This window comes from Crocodylus siamensis, chromosome 4, assembly GCF_052110815.1.
Source record: "Crocodylus siamensis isolate JL-2025a chromosome 4, ASM5211081v1, whole genome shotgun sequence".
Classification (NCBI taxonomy): Eukaryota; Metazoa; Chordata; order Crocodylia; family Crocodylidae; genus Crocodylus; species Crocodylus siamensis.
Window position 1 is genome coordinate 41225756 of NC_143398.1, and position 17187 is coordinate 41242942.

At 41.8% G+C, this 17187-nt stretch overlaps 1 protein-coding gene across 6 annotated transcripts in view; it reads left to right on the forward strand.

Moving 5' to 3' along the window:
* Window positions 1-17187, forward strand: part of POT1 (protection of telomeres 1) — a 190923-nt gene that overhangs the window by 13785 nt on the left and 159951 nt on the right. For 5 of the 6 annotated variants that reach the window (XM_090042161.1, XM_090042162.1, XM_090042158.1 and 2 more), the window contains exons 2-4: window positions 4098-4231; window positions 6617-6689; window positions 12893-12984. In XM_090042161.1, coding sequence (XP_089898287.1) covers window positions 4098-4231; window positions 6617-6689; window positions 12893-12984 — 299 coding nt within the window. The remainder of the gene's footprint in view (window positions 1-4097; window positions 4232-6616; window positions 6690-12892; window positions 12985-17187) is intronic. The other variant, XM_090042163.1, reaches the window with a different exon arrangement.

The window sequence follows — 17187 nt, forward strand, 5'->3', positions numbered from 1 at the left end:
GTACTCCAGCTGAGGCCTCACCAACACCGAATAGAGAGGAAGGAACTCCTCCCTGGATCTATTGGCCACACGTTGGCTGATGCATGCCACAGTTCTATTTGCCCTTCTGGAAACCTCATCACGCCTTTGGCTCATTAATCTTTTGGTCGATCATGACCCTCTGGTTCTCGTTCAAATGGTGTTCTAGCCAATGGACCATCACCCATTGTGTAGTTATGTTGAGGGTTCTTCCTAGCCAGCTGAAGGACTTTGCACTTCTCATTGTTAAACCTCATCTAATTTTATTCTGCCCATGAATCCAGTCTGTCAAGGTCATCCTGAATCTTTTCCCCATCCTCTGGTATGCCCACGTTTCCCCATAGCTTGGTATTGTCCGTGAATGTAACCATTGAGCTTTCTACCCCCCCCCGTGTCCAAGCACTGGTACCTGGGGGACACCACTAGAAATGGGCCTCCAGGGTGATGCCATCCCATTGATTACAGCTCTCACTACTAGGTGGTAAAGGAATTGGTAATTGTTTATTTATATTGAGCAAATGGTTACCCTAGAATGGAAAGGAATAGACAATAGCTACACTGGTGTAGTTTTACATTTGATATTTCATGGATTCTAGTAAGAGTTATGCAGTACATCTGTCTACGCCAGATTTATGCAGTAGTCTGCTGGTCTACACCAGTGTAAATGTATGTTGCACAGTGCCAGCATGTTCTATCTTAGTTTTCAGGCCCAGACCTTTTGCTGCACAACCTTTAATTGGATATAGAACTATTAATCTCCTCATGGGCTTTTCTGTGGTGGCAGCACTGTGGTATTCAAGGGCTTCACAACTAATGCGTTTATTTTCATGACAGCCCCGTAAGATGAAGGGATGGTATTATCCCTGTTGTACAGATTGGGAACTGAAACAGTAAGACGTGAACGTAATAAGTGTGCAATAACTTTGGATGCCCAATTTTAGATGCCTGTGTCCTGACTTTTTTTAATGTGTTTTGAATTTCATAGTAAATAGATCATTTTGGTCTGATTATCAACAGATATCTGTTTTATTTGTTGGTAAGTTGAGAATTTCCTGTAGGACAGGGCTGTCCAACTGGCAGCTCATGAGGGATTAACATGTGGCCTGTGGGTTCCTGTCTGGCTGCCAGTACCTCCTTGTGCCCCCCCCCCTTTGCTCCTGTAGCTGTGGAGTCTGGGGTCTCTGGGGCATTGTAGCGCTGTAGGAAGGAGCACAGTGAGATTGCTTTCTTGGTAGCAGTGATGGGGAGGAGCAGAAGCACTTGTTGCTGATATAGTGGTAGTTTGAGGGCTTGTGCTGCCCATGAGATACAGGTCCCAGGAAGCCCTTATAGCATATAGCCCACTGGTGTGGCGTGATGCTTCCAGCTACTCTAAAGTTGAACAGATCTAGTGTGGGGAATGAAATGGACACTTCTGGAAGAAGACAGGGCTGTTATGTGTTGCCAGTTTGAGTACTGCCATGGACAACTGGATTCTACTCCTGTGTTTATCGAGTTTGTGCATGCTGCTGAGCACATCACTTTACTGGAACTTAAACGGATTGCAAATAATTGTGTTGCCCTTGACTTTCTGGCACTCAGTCTGAATTGTGCAGAACCACTCGGCATTCACAAGTGCAGCTTACGTCAGAGAGATCTGTATACTAAATGAGGCGCTATAAAAAAAAAAAAAACAAGTGAAGTGAAAAAATCAGGATATAGGCATCTCAGAAATGATCATGTGATGAAAAGTGTTGTCATAGGGTAGCTCAAAGAGCTGCTATAAGTAAAGTACCTGCAGCATTATCTGTATTCAGCATCCCATGCTTCAAAATGGCAGCGGGGGGCACTTTAACTAAAGCTTGTTCAATGAACTTCACTTAAAGCACCCTTGCCACCATTTTGAAGGACAGGGACTCTGCATACACATGACACGGAGGGTGCTGGAGCATGTTAATCAGCTGCGATTCGTTAACTGTGATTACTCTAATTAGCATGTGTCAGAGCAGACATCTGGTATGTGTACAGGTACCACTAGTGTGCCTGTTTTAATGTAACTGCCTGTATACATTTAAAAATAAAATTTCTATATTCGCTTTTTATTCTGTAGAATCTTATTGAATTTCACATGGCTCATTGAGCATGATTTGGATCTCTTAGATCCAAAGTATACACCTCTACTATTTGAGTTAATGGAATACTGGTAGCACTAGTAGCCTGTCTTCCTCTCTGGATTTCCCATCAGAGCTGATGGGGAAGCACTCCTTGCTAGTTGGTAACAGAGATATTTGTTGTGTGAAAGAGTCCTCATGCTGGATTCAGTCTCCAGTTATGTAGAATATTTTCCGAAGGCAAACTGCAGACCTCATGCCTTTCTACAGCTCAGCTGCATGAGCATGGGACAGAGCTGCCTAACATATATAATGCCTGAGATTAAGAAGCCCATGGTATAACAGAAATGCAGGGGACTTTTGCCAGTGGCAAATTTGCAGCTTAGGGAACACCAGCATGTGTGGAGTGTGTGGTGCTGAAGATGGGTCTGTGGTGCTGCATACCACATATCCGTGCTCATCTGGACCTGCTCTACCAGTTTATATCTTTTAGCATGAAATTAACGTATTGTAAATTTGAAGCTGTGCCTCCACTTTGGTGCAAGTGTTTTTCTCTTCCTATTTTGTTGCCTCTATTGTGTGCTGCATCTTTCTATTTCATGTACATTTTTTACCTTAGTAAGTATGAAAGCTTCTGATCAATTCTGCAATTGAATAATAAATGCTGTATAATGGCTCAGTATGCCTAGAATTCAAAGTAGTAGTAGGAAACATAATGTGGATGGGCTGAAATAATAAAATCTGATCATTCTTCTAAAGTGAAATCAAAATGTAGTTTGTTACCTATTGAGTAAGTGTAATTCTTTTCTAAAGTACAGAAAATCAGGTGTTTAATTTTTTTTTTTTTATTCTTAAAACTTTCTGTGTACACATGTGTGTGTGTGTATAATATAATTGGAGGAAGCACTCTGTATTGTAAGGTAGGACATTGAGTATGAACATTCAAACAAAGGGGGTGTTGTGATTTTTTTTTTTTCCCCCCAATCGGAATATATAAATCATTTGCTTAGTTTGCCTGAAACCGGTGAAAGGATAAGATTTAGAGTGTGTCTGCACGTTCATTTGCTGTAATTATGGTGTATTAAGTTTAGTACCTGTAATGACAGGTACTAACAATGCACCATAATTGGTGCTACTGCGCATTAGTGCAAACAAACAGTGTTTTTGTGATGTTAATGCACAGTAAATTAAATCTACTACTAATTTGCAGTTGATTACATCTCCTGTGCTTTAGCATGGGTTTTGCCCACTGCACTATACACAGTAGAATTAGTGTACTGTGCTCGAAGCATCTAATGTAGACGTGCCCATAGACAGGTAACTTTTCATTAAGTGGACAGCTTAAAACAAAGACCAAAAGGACCAAGTAATGAGGAAATAAAGTAATATTAACTAAAACTTACTTTTTATCATATGATATTCAGCATTAATGTATCTACTTAGGCATAGGCATATGAGGCTTGTATATTGTGCTCTTTTTTCAAATTGCATGTCTTTATTTGTATAGAAACTTGTAGATTTTGAATGGTAATGAACTGTTTAGAAGGACGCAGAAACATCTTCTTTGGCTTTCAGGATTGTTGGTTGTTTCTTCTTTGGCTTTGTGTTTCAGAGTCTATTATTCATATTTAAAATGCATTTTATAGACAGGGACATTCACAATGATCACTTCTTTAATTATATGCTTTTAAGTATTATGTATGAGCAGAGCAGGATTTTGTTAAAGAAGTTTAATATGAATTTGAAAAATATGATGACGTGCTTGGGAAGTAGATTGGTTTGACTTGAGATCTTAGCTTTAGGCAAGTGCAGACCTGATATACTTCTCATCCTGCTAATAGCACTAAGGCATTTGAGGCCAATCCCTTTGAAAGGTTTTAATGGAACAGGCTTGCCCTGCGAGCATTTGCGGGAAGTTCTTATAGTTCCTAAATGAACAAGCTAGTGCCATATTATTAATTGATGTCTTTTGTCTTTACTATAATCTAGATAAAGCAGCTATGCCTATTCACATGCTAAAAATCATCAGTGGAGCACCTGAAACGGCACTACCGAGCCACCTGCAAAGAGTGGATTCAAAATATCTGCAACTGGGATGTGATCATGCCAACAAATACTTTAAGGTAACTATTTAGTATCTTCCATACTTTCTGGTAAATGTACCAAGAATGTGTAGGTTCTCACTGAATAGTTCCTCTGCTTTTATTTCTTCCCTGGACTAAGGAATAAATTAGTATAAATGGCTATGTAGAGTTCACACACCTTGGCTAAAAACATGGCAACACTAAAGCATGTGAGAATTTTGCCACTGATTTTTTTTTTTTCACCTCTTGTATTCATTATCTATGTAGATTTAAGTCTAAAGATTTCAATTTTAGACACTGCAAATGTATATACAACTTCTAATTCGTACAGAAAACTGCAGCATATGAGGGATTTCAGAGTTTGATTTTAAAAAAACAAACAAAAAGCTCCCACAAACCCTAAATAACAGTACTCTGGATAATAATCAGTTTTCTGGTCTGGTGACTTTTAAAGGTGTATTTCACATTTCTTGTATGAAGAAATACAATCTCCCAGTTTTATGAACAGACAATTCTAATAGCAGCTACCACATCAAGATATGATTGTTTTTTCTCTTTAGTCCCTCACTATAAAGCATACCACATTTTATAATAATGGCATTCAGTTGCCTGGTAGTTATTTTAAACTGGGACTGTTTTACAAGAGTTGAGAAGTTCACATTTAGGCATGTGTTCTCAGCTTTAGGCACAGAGTTTAAGTGAAAGAGGGAACTAGTGTTTCAGACCTTACACTGAGGAGTTCATCTGAAGTTTATGTATAAGGCCTGTAACTATGCTTATCATTTCTTTTTAAAATATATCTTCCAATCACATGTCTGTACATGTAATTTTAAATCTTTTTTTTATTACTTCCAATACTTGGAAGATCAGAATCAAAACCCCAGACTTCCATTGTGTCCACTTTTGAGAGAGGATTGCTAGATTTCCTGCAGCTGTATTCATACAGTTCAGACTTTCAGTCAGTGTTTTACTTCTTGTGCATCTGCAAAGAAGGGCCTGACAAGTGGAGGTGGACCAGTCACTGTGAGGTGTGGATAAGAATGAACTCTGGGCTTGAGAGTGAGCTCTGGATATGGATTGACCTGTTTCTTAGTGAATAAGAATAATTAGTGAATAAGAGTGAATCCACTCTTTAATTAGTGAATTAGTGAATAAGAGGAAATAAATAATTCTGGGTTTGTGTTCTGGTTAGTTACCCTTTGTTGTGATGGGACTGATTATACTCCTAAAAATCTCCATATTAAGTAACTAACTAACCTTATTCAACTTAAGTGTCAGTGGTTCCACAAGCTCTTTTGACAGCTTTTTCCACTCGGGTTAAATGCTGGAAAACAGTACTATGTTTTCCCTGATGCACTAAAAAACCACTATGACTTCTTTCATTCTGGTTAGCTAGTGGGAATAACTGGCCTGCCCTGTAGCAAGACTGTGCATCTTTCCTCCTCTGTCCAAGGTAGTTTTTCTATACACTGAGCAGAGCTAATTCTCTTGAATAAACCACAGACTTAACTTTCAAACTTTTTTGTTTCGTCCTCTAAATTTCTCTCCAATTTTTTATTTTTTTTAAAAGATCTCTGTATTCAGCCTGCACAGCATGAATGAATAGCATACTTTCCTTTTTTTAAAATAGTAGAATATTTTGGGGTGACATTCTTTTAACAAAGTGCATTAATGTATATTTGTATTGTGAATGGCATCATAGCTCATTGTTGTAATTCCAGGCTTTCATCTGACTTTACTACAAATCTAGTTTCATTATAAGAAGTGGGGGTTTTTTTGTGTTTTTTCCCTATAGCCACTAAAGCATTTGCTGCCTTTGCTGCTTTCACATTGACTGATTCAATAGATGATCCGACAATCCCCAGATTTATGGAATACTGCTATTCTAGTCTGTTCCCCCAAGGATTTAAATGTTTATTCAAAGGATTATTTACTTATGTGAGATTCTTTTATTTCTTATGTTTCTGGACTCTAATTTTGATTTCATGTACAAGTTTTTATTACTTTCCTCCAAAATATTTGTAGTCTGTCATCACTTCTGAGAGTTTAATTGTCCTGCTTTAAACCACCTTTTTCCTCTGTGAATGAGATTAACTAACAGAATTTACCTTTGTAATTATTAATTTAACTACATGACCTATGTTTCAGAGGTAATCGTTGACATTAGCATGATAATTTCTGGCAGCATTCCTTGCAGAGCTAATTTCTCTACCTACACCAAACAAATTGCTCCAAACCTTTCCTAATGAAGAGTTTTGTCAGGGCATGATATTAAGTCATGCCTAATGCTCAAAAAAAAAATGTTGGATTTATGGTTTGATACATCTATAGTTTAGTGCTGCTGTGGTGACCTACAGTTGCCTAGAGGTTCATTTTAGAGTTTTTATTTTTGTAAATTATTTTTTTCTCTTCTCTCCCTTTTAGGGAACTGTTACTCTCTCCTATCCTTTAATTAAACTTGGAAATGGAACAGATTCTTTCAAGATTACACTACAAGGTATTCTGTTTAAACATAGCATTCTTTATTTTTCCTGAAATTACTAGGATATCTTTAAGGTTTTGCTATGCCAGTAATAATAATAAACAGTGATTAAAGAGCTACTTTAGCATGTTTAGCGCAATAAAAACTGTCTCTTTCTCCTCAAACAAGTAGTATTTTAAGGTTATATCACAGAATCATTAGAAAGGGCCTTACCTTAGTGATTCAGTAGGTTTCCTACCATAGAGACTTGTAGTATGTAATTATATATTGTTCCATCAATATGTTACTTGCCTGAACTGCCTTAAGAGTTTTTTTCTTCAGTTCGTAACCATGAGGAAAACTGCACAGAAAAGTTAATGGAAGTTACTGTATTTACTTGAATATAAGACAGCCCCTCCCCAGTTTTATTAGATTCTATATATGGAAAATGTTTTAAAATACTTTCCCAGGTATTGAATATAATTCTTGGAGGTCTGTCTTGAATTTGTCCCCTTTCTACTGCTACAGCAGGCAAAATAGTAGCTGGGAAGGGAAGGATGGTGGCTCTCTTGTCCTCCCCCCACCCCCGTTTTTTCCCTCTGCAGCCCCTTTCCCACTCACCTTACTGCCAGAACCTGGTGTCCCTGAGCACATAAATCTGAGGATAAATTTGAAAACACTGACTTTGAAATAAACATGCCTATAGTAGTTTGCATATAGACAAATTACTGTTGGTACCCATAGTCTTGGTTCATCCAGAATTGATGCATCTTATCTTTTTTGAAACTGCTACAGGTTTTGGTACAGGTGCTCCATAAACACTTTTCTAAGTGTCACTTTTTGTACCTACTTATATGTAGTATGAACTGTGCATGATATTAGTCCAAAGCCAGAAGGCTCAGATTTTACCATATAATTCATTAGGCTGGGCCCCAGCAGTTAACAGTGTTTTTCAAGCCATGGTGACCCCATAGCTTAGTATTGCTCAGTGTATGTTTGTACTTCAGAGACCCTCCCCCTGACCCCCTACACTCAAGGAGCCATGCTAATTAGCGCCCCCTACTCATGACTGTAACTGGGTGTCCTTTCTTGTCATGAGTTGTGGGATCGTCACAAAATTTATATGTGGAGCAACCTGGCCCGACCCCATCTCAGAGAACAGGGCTATACTAATCATACGAGACAGGCTGAGAGGAGGCAGCAGACGGATTCTGGGTAAACTGTGTGGAGCTATTTGGTGATGATTGCCAGATATTTAAAGCTGGTGAATAAACAGGGACTCATTGGAAATGAGAAAGAAAGGCAGAGCTCAGCTGTGGGAGTGAAGTGGAAGTTGAAGTGTGTTCAGTGTTATGACTCGGTATGATTTGAAAAAGTTGGCACTGAGGGTAACTGCACTCAATGGGTACTGCCATATATCTTATTTAGGTGGGCTGCACTAGCCTATTCTTCTGATAAGTTCCCATCTCCCTCTCCATGGGGGGCAGGAGGGGAGCATGTCATGCTAGTGAAGGCCGTGTTGTTACCGGTACTTCTGTACACCACACTGGTCTCCCCTTCTCCTCTTCCCTTCCGAGTCTGTTGCCCAGAGGGCCGTGTGCATTTTCTTCTGGGGCTCCTGATGGGAAAAGGTCACCAGGAAGACCTTGTACAATGACCAGAGGGCCAGGAACAGGGGCATGCCAGACATCCTCCTGTTCCTGTGGGCCAAGTATATGAGTCAGATCTGCGAGCTGGAGATGGGCATGCAATGCAGAACAGCTTGCTTGGGGGAGATATTTTGCAGGGCATATCTTGAGACACTGGGGAGTGTAAACCCTGACCAGCTTCAGGCTGTGGATCATAGATGCACCATGGTTCTGCAAGATCCAAAACCGGTGCTGCAGCTTGTACGGCCTGCAGAGCACAGGCCCCGCGACCATGAGCATCCACAAGAAGATCCAGGAGATGGTGAGGCTGAGGGACATCATGTTGCTTGTGAAACTACTCCTGGGTGATGCGTGCCAGGCCGTGTGGGAGTGCATCAACCACAAGGATCTACATCAATATCACAAGGATCTGCATAGAGATCACAAGGATTTGAACTGGCTCATAGTCCACCAAGCCCTGCCAGTGAGGACCCAGAGGCATAGAGAGGGTCAGCTGGGGAGACCCAGCTGCCTGTGGCCAAACTGCCACAGAGCCACCAAGACGATCAACCACATCCTTGGGGTTTGCACCTGCGTCAAGGAGGCATGAAAAAAGATGAAGCGGTGACTGGCGTCACCCAGCTAACCAGAGAAGTGGCGCTGTATGAACACCTTGCCATACACCTTGCCAAACATCAGGGGAAGCTGTTAGCTTGTTTCAACCCATTTGCATCCTGTGTCAGGTGTGCCCCGTGGAAAGCCAGGAACCTTCTGTACTATGTAGAGGTAGTAGGCTGTGTGAATATGGCACTAAGCAAACTCTAGATCTACTACCAGAAATCAGTAGTGGAGGATGGAGAAGACGTGGCCAAAGCCACCTGACCCAAAGACATGTGGCACAGGATCTTCCAACTTCCCCTTAGCAGGGAAGGGGGCAGTGACAGTGAGGAAGAGGAAGAAACAAATGGAACGGAAGACAGTGACAGCAGCAGCAGGTCATTCCAGGGGAGCTGGAGTGACACTGACGTGGACGACAGGTGAACTGAGTATGTGACCTCACAAGCAGGGTTGGGATGAAAGGAAAGGGTTTTCTGGAAGGGGTTGCCTGATCTGAGAGACCAGAGTTTGAGTGTGTAGCACATGGTGCGGTTATTATAATGGGTCTGGGTTGTCAGTGGGTCTTTGTACATGTGCACGGGCTGCGGTTTTTGTAACGGGTTAAGGTTTTCTTTGTGGAGTGATACTCGGAGTGTAGATATATATAACCACAGAGAGAGTGTCAGAAACATTTTTTCCAAAAAAACCCAAAACATTTCCCATCTCTATTGGCCAAATATGGGCCATGTGTTTTATGGTCCATGTTCAGTGTTGGCCTCATTTAATCAACTTCATAGTTCATTTCCATTACTGAGAACATGCTGCTTTTGGCAGCAGTTTAATATAGACAGTATTTAATGAGATTTCCTGGTAAGCAAATAAGATGAAGAGCTTTTTTCTCATGGGGGGGCGGGAACCTTGTCTCCAATATGAGTAGATATGGTATTTTTGCATGCACTGTGGCTGTTACTTGGAACAGAAGTTTCATTGTAACCATTACACTGATGGATGAAGGCTATGCTAAATCTGTTAATTGGCTGATAATTTGGCCAATAAATTGGCACAGCTGCAGCACAACACTCAGGCAGCAAGGAGCACAGCCGGCAGTGTGGAGAGCTGCCTCTAGGTAGTAAGTCTGGTGTGGTGAAAGGGGAGGGAGCAGGGAAGGTGTTTGGGGGAGCAGATCAACATCCCCCATGGTGAGGGAGTGGGCAAGGGCAGACACTACCTGGGTGGGGGGCAGAGTGGTGGCTTGTAGGGAGGGCCTAGGTGGCTGCCACTGCTGCTTGCCCCTGGAGTATGTGTGGGGGGGGCTTGTGCCCCCTGGATCTGCATGGGGTGGGGCGGGCTGTAGCCAGGGTTGCACGGGGCTCTTTTTGGCAGCGGGCGCTGGCAGTGCTGGGAGGATGCTGTATCTACCTCATGTTTTGCTGCTGTCGCGGGCGGAGCGTTGAGCTGGGACTGCGCAGGGCAGCAGCAGTGGAGCAGCAGCAAAATTTTGGGGTGGATGCAGCATCCTCGCAGCGCTGCTGGTGCCCGCTCAGAGCCCACCCCCTGCTGAGAAGGCCCCTGCCTCCCCGCAGCCCTGGCTACAGCCTGCCCTGCTCAGATCTAGGGGGAACATCTTCGCCCCCCACCCCACCCATGCTCTTCCAGGGTGCAAGCAGCAGGAGCCATTTTCCCCCCGCCCCCCCCCCCGTGAGCTGTAGCTCTGGACTCTCCTCCTGTCCCACCTCAGCAATGCCTGCCCCTGCCTGTTCCTTTACTGCAGGGGGCACTGATCTGCCCCTCTCCACTTCCACCCCAGCAGACTTAACAGCTGGAGGCAGGTGCATCGGGACTTAGATCAGTATTGGCCAATATGCCTCCTTAAATATTGGCTATCAGTATCGGCCCCAAATATATCTGTGTACACTTACTTTATTCTGTTCCAGGCTAAGTGTATTAAAACAACAGTTGAGGTGATTCTTTAGCGGTTTAAACAATTTATGCATCAACTACTCATAGGACTCAATTGTCTGGTTAGAAGCAGAAAGAAAAGATTAGAGAAGGAAATAAGATTAAAAGGAACATGATGTAGAGAAGCCGGTTTTCCTGCTTCCTGGGAAGATCTTTTACCTAGATGTTGCTCAAGAGCTCTTATTCTGGAATTAAGACTTTGGCTATTAAGTTTTCAAATTTGAAGCCCCTCCCTTGGTTTGGGATAAGGAGTATTTATTTCCTTTTTTCTTTCTCTCCCTACCCCGCTTTAGATGTCTACCGTATAGCTCTCCTTTTAGAGGATCTCCACAGCTTGATGCCTATCAGCTGTCTTCGCTGTGGCTTCTTCATTACTGTACTTATCCAGCAGCCTCAAGTGCTGTTTTTGTGTGTAGGTATTCCTCTATATGTAGTAATGGTGCCTACTGTTGCTGTTGCTTATAGCAGCAGTAGGGTGAAATGGATGTGATTCTTATCAGTTTCACTGCTAACCACAGCAGTCTGAAGACTAGAAGCAAGCTTCCCCAGGGTCTGGTTAACTTCATTCTCTTGCTCAAGAAAGCTACAAGGCTCTGCAGAGGTACCAGTCCTTTCACTGCCTGAAGAAGTTGACAGTGTATTGATTCACATATGGGAGGTTATTTTTTAAACAGTTGCAGCTAGAAATCTGTTTTTAAAATGAATGCTTAATTTCTGCAGTTAAGCATGCATAACTTTCCTTACTTACCAGGGAAGACTTTTTACCTGAGATGAGTGAGTAGATTTTTTTTCAAATCCTTGATTATCTCCATATTAAATAGTATTATAACATATTCTACACTGATAAAATCAAATAAGATTTGATACCATCTTCTTCCTAATACTGTATAATTAATTTTTCAAGCAGAATATTTGCCATTTCTGGGCATCTACAGGTTTGTGGGAAGCCTGTTCCGACATGCTGGCAGACTTGATTAATTGAGTCTGTTGGAGCATGGAAATTGCGTTTTGGCAGCCTTCCACATCATGTGTCTTCATGCTGAAAAAATGGCAGTAGGGCACTTTGAACTGAAACGTGTTCCATGAACTTTAGTTCAGAGTGCTCCGCCATCATTTTTCCGAGTGGGAACACTGATATGTGACAGATGGGTGCTTTTAATTAACGTAGCTCACTAATTAAAACGCCCGGTGCCACATCCCAAAACGTGTAAAAATGCCTTCTGTTTAATATTATGTTGATGCTGTGCAGAAGCATGTTTTAAATGGTACTCAGATGTAAAGATTTCAGTTTGGTAAAGTCAGTATTAGTTTTGTAACTGGTTGTGGTTATTGTACTGGGTCATGGAAAGCCAGATCCAGAAGTTGCTTGGGGTCTGAGGAGGCTTACCAGGTTGAGAGGAATATGCAGAATCCAAGTGCCAGGAAGCCAGGAGATCAGTCCGAGTAGCTGAGTCAGAAAACTGAAGGGTTGGGCAGAGTGCAGTCAGGGGGCAAGTCGGGTTGAATAGGCATGGGATCAGGCTGGGCATTGGATTGAGGGAGAGGCTGAATTCTTACCCACACTGCCTTACTGTTTCTCACAGTTCATGTCTCTACCAGCTTTCTGCCTGATCTCTCAACTACCTAACCCAGCTCACCCTCAGACTCCCCTCTCTACCTGACTTTTCTTCAGCTTCTAAACTCAATTCCCGGCTTGATCTCCTTGCTACCCGACCCAGCCTAGCCCTCTGACTGTGTTTTGCTCAACCTTTCAGCTTTCTGACTTGGCTTCTCACACTGACCTCCTGCCTTCCGGTTTCCTGACACTTGAATTCTGCACAATCCTCCTGATTTCTGGTTGGCCCCTTCCCAACCTAGGTGCTGGCGACCTAGTACAACAAGTTGTCCAGACCCTGCCAGCTAGCAGTGCATATCTTTTTTAAATGTGTTTGTATGTTTTATATGCCTTTATTCCAAAGAAAGTATATTGGATTCTGTAGAAAAATGTGTAGTTCCTTTTTAATGACCATTTAGTTATAGTATAGTAATATGGATGCTTTCTACTTTTCTTTATAGATATGGAGAATTCATGTTCAAGAACCAGCAGCATCAATATTTTATTACTCGGAAAAATGGCAAAGGACTGTGCAAAAGTTGTCCATCAAGGGGTAAATCCTTTTTTCTCCCTTTATTTTGAGAGGTTTTCCTTAATATCTTAGAATTTACTGTCCTCTTTTTGTGCATCTGTGAGTTAAATTAGATTTCAAGAGAGATATCAATCAAATGCCAGAAATATTAATTAGTTATGTTAAGTTTTTATTAAACAAAAAATTACAATAATATAGTAAATCTATATAGTCATAATGTTGTCTTGTTTATGTAGCAAACAAATGGGAATGAGTGAGAGGCTGCCCAAGAATGACTCGAGTAATATTTCTGTTGCATTTTGATATGGAGAATAGATTCAAAATTGACTTGATTTAAAAGACACTAAGTATTTTGAAAATGCCACATGGCTTCATATTGCAGAAATAGTAGATTAGTAAATTTACTTAGCATGGGCAACAAATCTAACCATAGAATAAACATATGGCACAGTAAAATAAAACCACATTTAACAGTTCCTTTGTTGGCAGTCTGGCTTCATGCTTCAGCGGAGTTACTAGGTTAGTTTGATTTATCAGTATGATTCATGTTGTCAAATCAAATCCATGTAAAAGTTGACTGTCTTGGTGAGTCTGAATGTTTATGGGCTTAAAGAAGGAAAAATAAATTTAAATCATTAAAGAGCTGAATATCTCTTATTAGTTTTGCTGTAAAGTGATTTTCAGATTACTTTTTAAAAAGAAAAATGTTGACATTAGAATGCATAGTCTTATGTTAACAAATTAGTCTCTGATGTAAATAATGTGTCAATCTATAAAAATGGTTTATTCACCAGTGAAAACATTGAGGGCAGAGACTGAAGAAAATTCCAAGACCACTCTGTTCTGGTCCATATATTTTATGTCTCCTCCCTCCTTCCCCTTTTAAGTATCTGTTTTCAAATGACTATTTATGTACATAATGGAGTTAGACAAAAGATCAATTGTTTTGATGGTTACATTTAGCATAGGCTGTATCTGCTTCTTGCCCAAACTTGAGGAAGGAAGTTTTTTGTGCCCTAAAATTGTTTAATATCTCTCCCAGCTATATAGATGGTCCAATTAACGATATTCTCAAACACATTTTGTTTCTCTTGCATTCCCTGAACAGTCATATAGTGGCAATTGAAAAAAATCAGGGCATCTTGAACCACTCAAACCAGGATTTCGTCTCACTTGAATTTGGTATTTCATAGTAGATCATTTCTTGGATGGAGTTTTCCAAAAGGACGATTGAAGCTTGAAAAAATCTACCTTGGACCTTTTTTCATTGACCAACTAAAAATTACTTGACTACTTTTATGTCAGATTTATCAAAATGAAGAAACTCCCATGTCTGACAGAAATACTGATCTAGAACAACCTCTATCACAGGTGGAGCTGTTGGTTAAGTCTGAGAGGAACTATTGTGAGTGTTTATCATTCACAACACAGGCCAAAGAGCTGGTCGAGCCTATAACTTCAGTGCAGCTATAAAGCATATTTTAGGAAGAAATCCAGTCTTAATTTGAAGACCTCTAGAGACAGAATATCTGCCACATCCTTATATTATTCTATTGGCAATCCCTTACTACGTGGAAAAAATATTTTATTTGTAGTCTAAATTTGTCTAGTTTCAACTTCGAAAGTTTAGATCTCGTTATGCTTTTGCCAATAGATACAGGAGCCATATGTCACAAATAGTATTTCTAGACTCTGGTCAATTTGTTCCTTGACCTGGTTTTGGGTAAAAAAAGATTGAGGTGTTTTAAGCCACATACAGATGTTCAGTTTCTACCAGGAGAATCACGGCTACCCATTGGAAAATGAATATGTGCTTCAGGCTTTTTCTCCTGGAGCAAATCTGGCTGCTTTGGGAGAAAAATAACATGGGAACAGCCAGGGTTAAACTGCTGATAAAGATTCTCCTGGGAGACTGAGACCTGTGTAAACACATTAAAATAATTTAGGATTATTCTCCCAGGTGTGTTCTCCCGGTAGAAAAACATACCTGGAGATGTCTGAACAGACATTGTAATGCTGAGTTGTTGAAGAGCAGTGAACTTGCAGAGCTGATGCTGTGTGGCCAGGAGGAGCCTTGCACATCTCTGCAGGCTCCGAAGTCTGGCAATGGATAGCAGCAGGGCACAGAGCATCCCTGATCAGCTAACCCAGACTGATCGGTCAGCCTGTGTCTCCCAGCAGTACAATATGAGATTGTGACGGGGGGTGGGGGGAAGGGAGTGTTCTTCTCTGGATCAGGAGAATCCAGTGAATGACACTGTCTCCCTGGGGGGGCAAAGAGCAAAGCACCCTAGGATGCTGGGGGCTGGGCTGTGGCATCTCTCTTCACAGAGTGATTTAACTCTGGTTCTTCCCAGGTTATTTTTCTCCTGGAGCAACCATTTTTGCTCTGGAAGAAAAATCATGAACATCTGTATGCTTGTAACTTTTTTGTGGGAAAGCATCAACTTTTTTGAGGAGAAACTGAATGTCTGTACTACTTCTTTCCCAGCTTAGCTCCTCCTGGGGACCAGAAGTAGTAACACCAGAGGAAGAGTCCCATGTCTTCCTGTGATTGGGTTCACTCTAGACTGGAGAAGGCATGGAAAGCAGCTGCTTCCTTCCCTCCTTTAGAGTTCCCCATATAAGAAGCAGACAAGGACTTTGCCAATGCAGCTTTCTCTGTTCTTTCTCTGTGAAGCTCCTATCTGCTTCCCCTCCTATCTGCTTTTGCTGAGTAGTGGGGGGTAGTGATTTAACATCCAGAGGGTCTGGGAACCTGTTGTGCAGAGGCTTTCCCCAAGTCTGTCTTCTGGCCTCTCCAGCTTCATGTTGTCACCCAGCTGACCCAGAACAGCGCAAGATGAGGCAGACTTCTATGCTGAAACAGCAAGACTCAGGAGCCTTACCACTATAGCAAAATGTCCCCGTCTCACCCGGTGCTGGTCTGGATCAGCCCAGAGCCAGTATGGTGCAAGGCAGACTCTTGTGCCCCTGTGGCAAGGCTTCCAGAGCCCTTCCTCAGCAGTGGTGTACTTCCTTTCTCCCTGCACCCCAGGTCAGCTGGAGTAGTGCAAGGAGTGGGACTGTCTTCCTGTGGAGGGAGAACCAGGACAGTTTCCACCAGAGGTGGATTCCCCCCATCTTGCAAATTAGGAGATTGACAGGGTGGAGTTGTGGCGGGGACGAGGGACTTCTGGGGCTTTCTATGGCAGCTGTTTCTTTTCAGCAGCTTCTACTTGATGGGTTCCTCTGAGGGTGCAGGCAGGCCAGGGAGCATCTGTCTAGTGTCCCCTGGATGAAGGAACATTTCTATAGTTCAGCTCCTATGCTATTTTCTACCAGAAAAATGTTTTCCAGTAGAAATGTATGTCTGTACGCAGCCTTAGCCTTGTAACCTTGCCCTAGATAACATACAGATGGAGGTGTTATAGTCTTTCACTGTAGCATGCTTTCCACCGTGGATCCTTATCAGTTGGGTTTGAAATGTATTTGAAAGCTCAGTACATTTTGGTGATATGAATTTGGCTTTGAAATTGATGATGGGTCCTTCTTCAGCAGTTTGGTCCTTGTTCACTCCTGCAAACCAATATAGAAGATCTTTTGAACCATGGTAGTAATGACTACTAGTCAGAAAGTACACTTTGTTTCATTTGATGTGGTTTATTGGGTTTTGATGCAACTTGGATAGCCTTGTCTAAACATTTGTCAGATTGAATATCTCACTACTTTAGCCTGGCATGCCCTGAAGCTCAAGACCCATGTCAATTTGTATTCCATTTGGGGAAGAATAGCATTTTTTGACAGCCCTCAGTTCTCTATACAGCAGGTGATTTGCAGAACAGTTGCACGGCAGTCTGCATAGTTTGCCGACATTGTGCAGCATTAGGGGGGAGGTATCGAGATCCAGGTGGTTTTGCTCCAGAGTCTATTCCCTGTCACACTGGCTGCTAAGTCTTCTGAAAATTAAATAACTTATGCCCTTCCTGATAAAAGTACAAGTAGCATAACAAGGCCCTAAGCAGCAATTAGAAGATCAGAGAGATCAGTTTCAGAGAGCTGAGCAGGAAACCACAGCCTCAAGCAGCAAACTTCAAATGGTAGGCATGAACTAGCATCAGTGTTCAAACCTCCCCTGTGACCTGAGCTTTCATTATACTAGTAGCACTTCTAAAACGGGTTTTTAAAAATTGTACATTATTAATCTGAGGAGTAAATCTGAGATCTATAAGGAACAGAATTGTG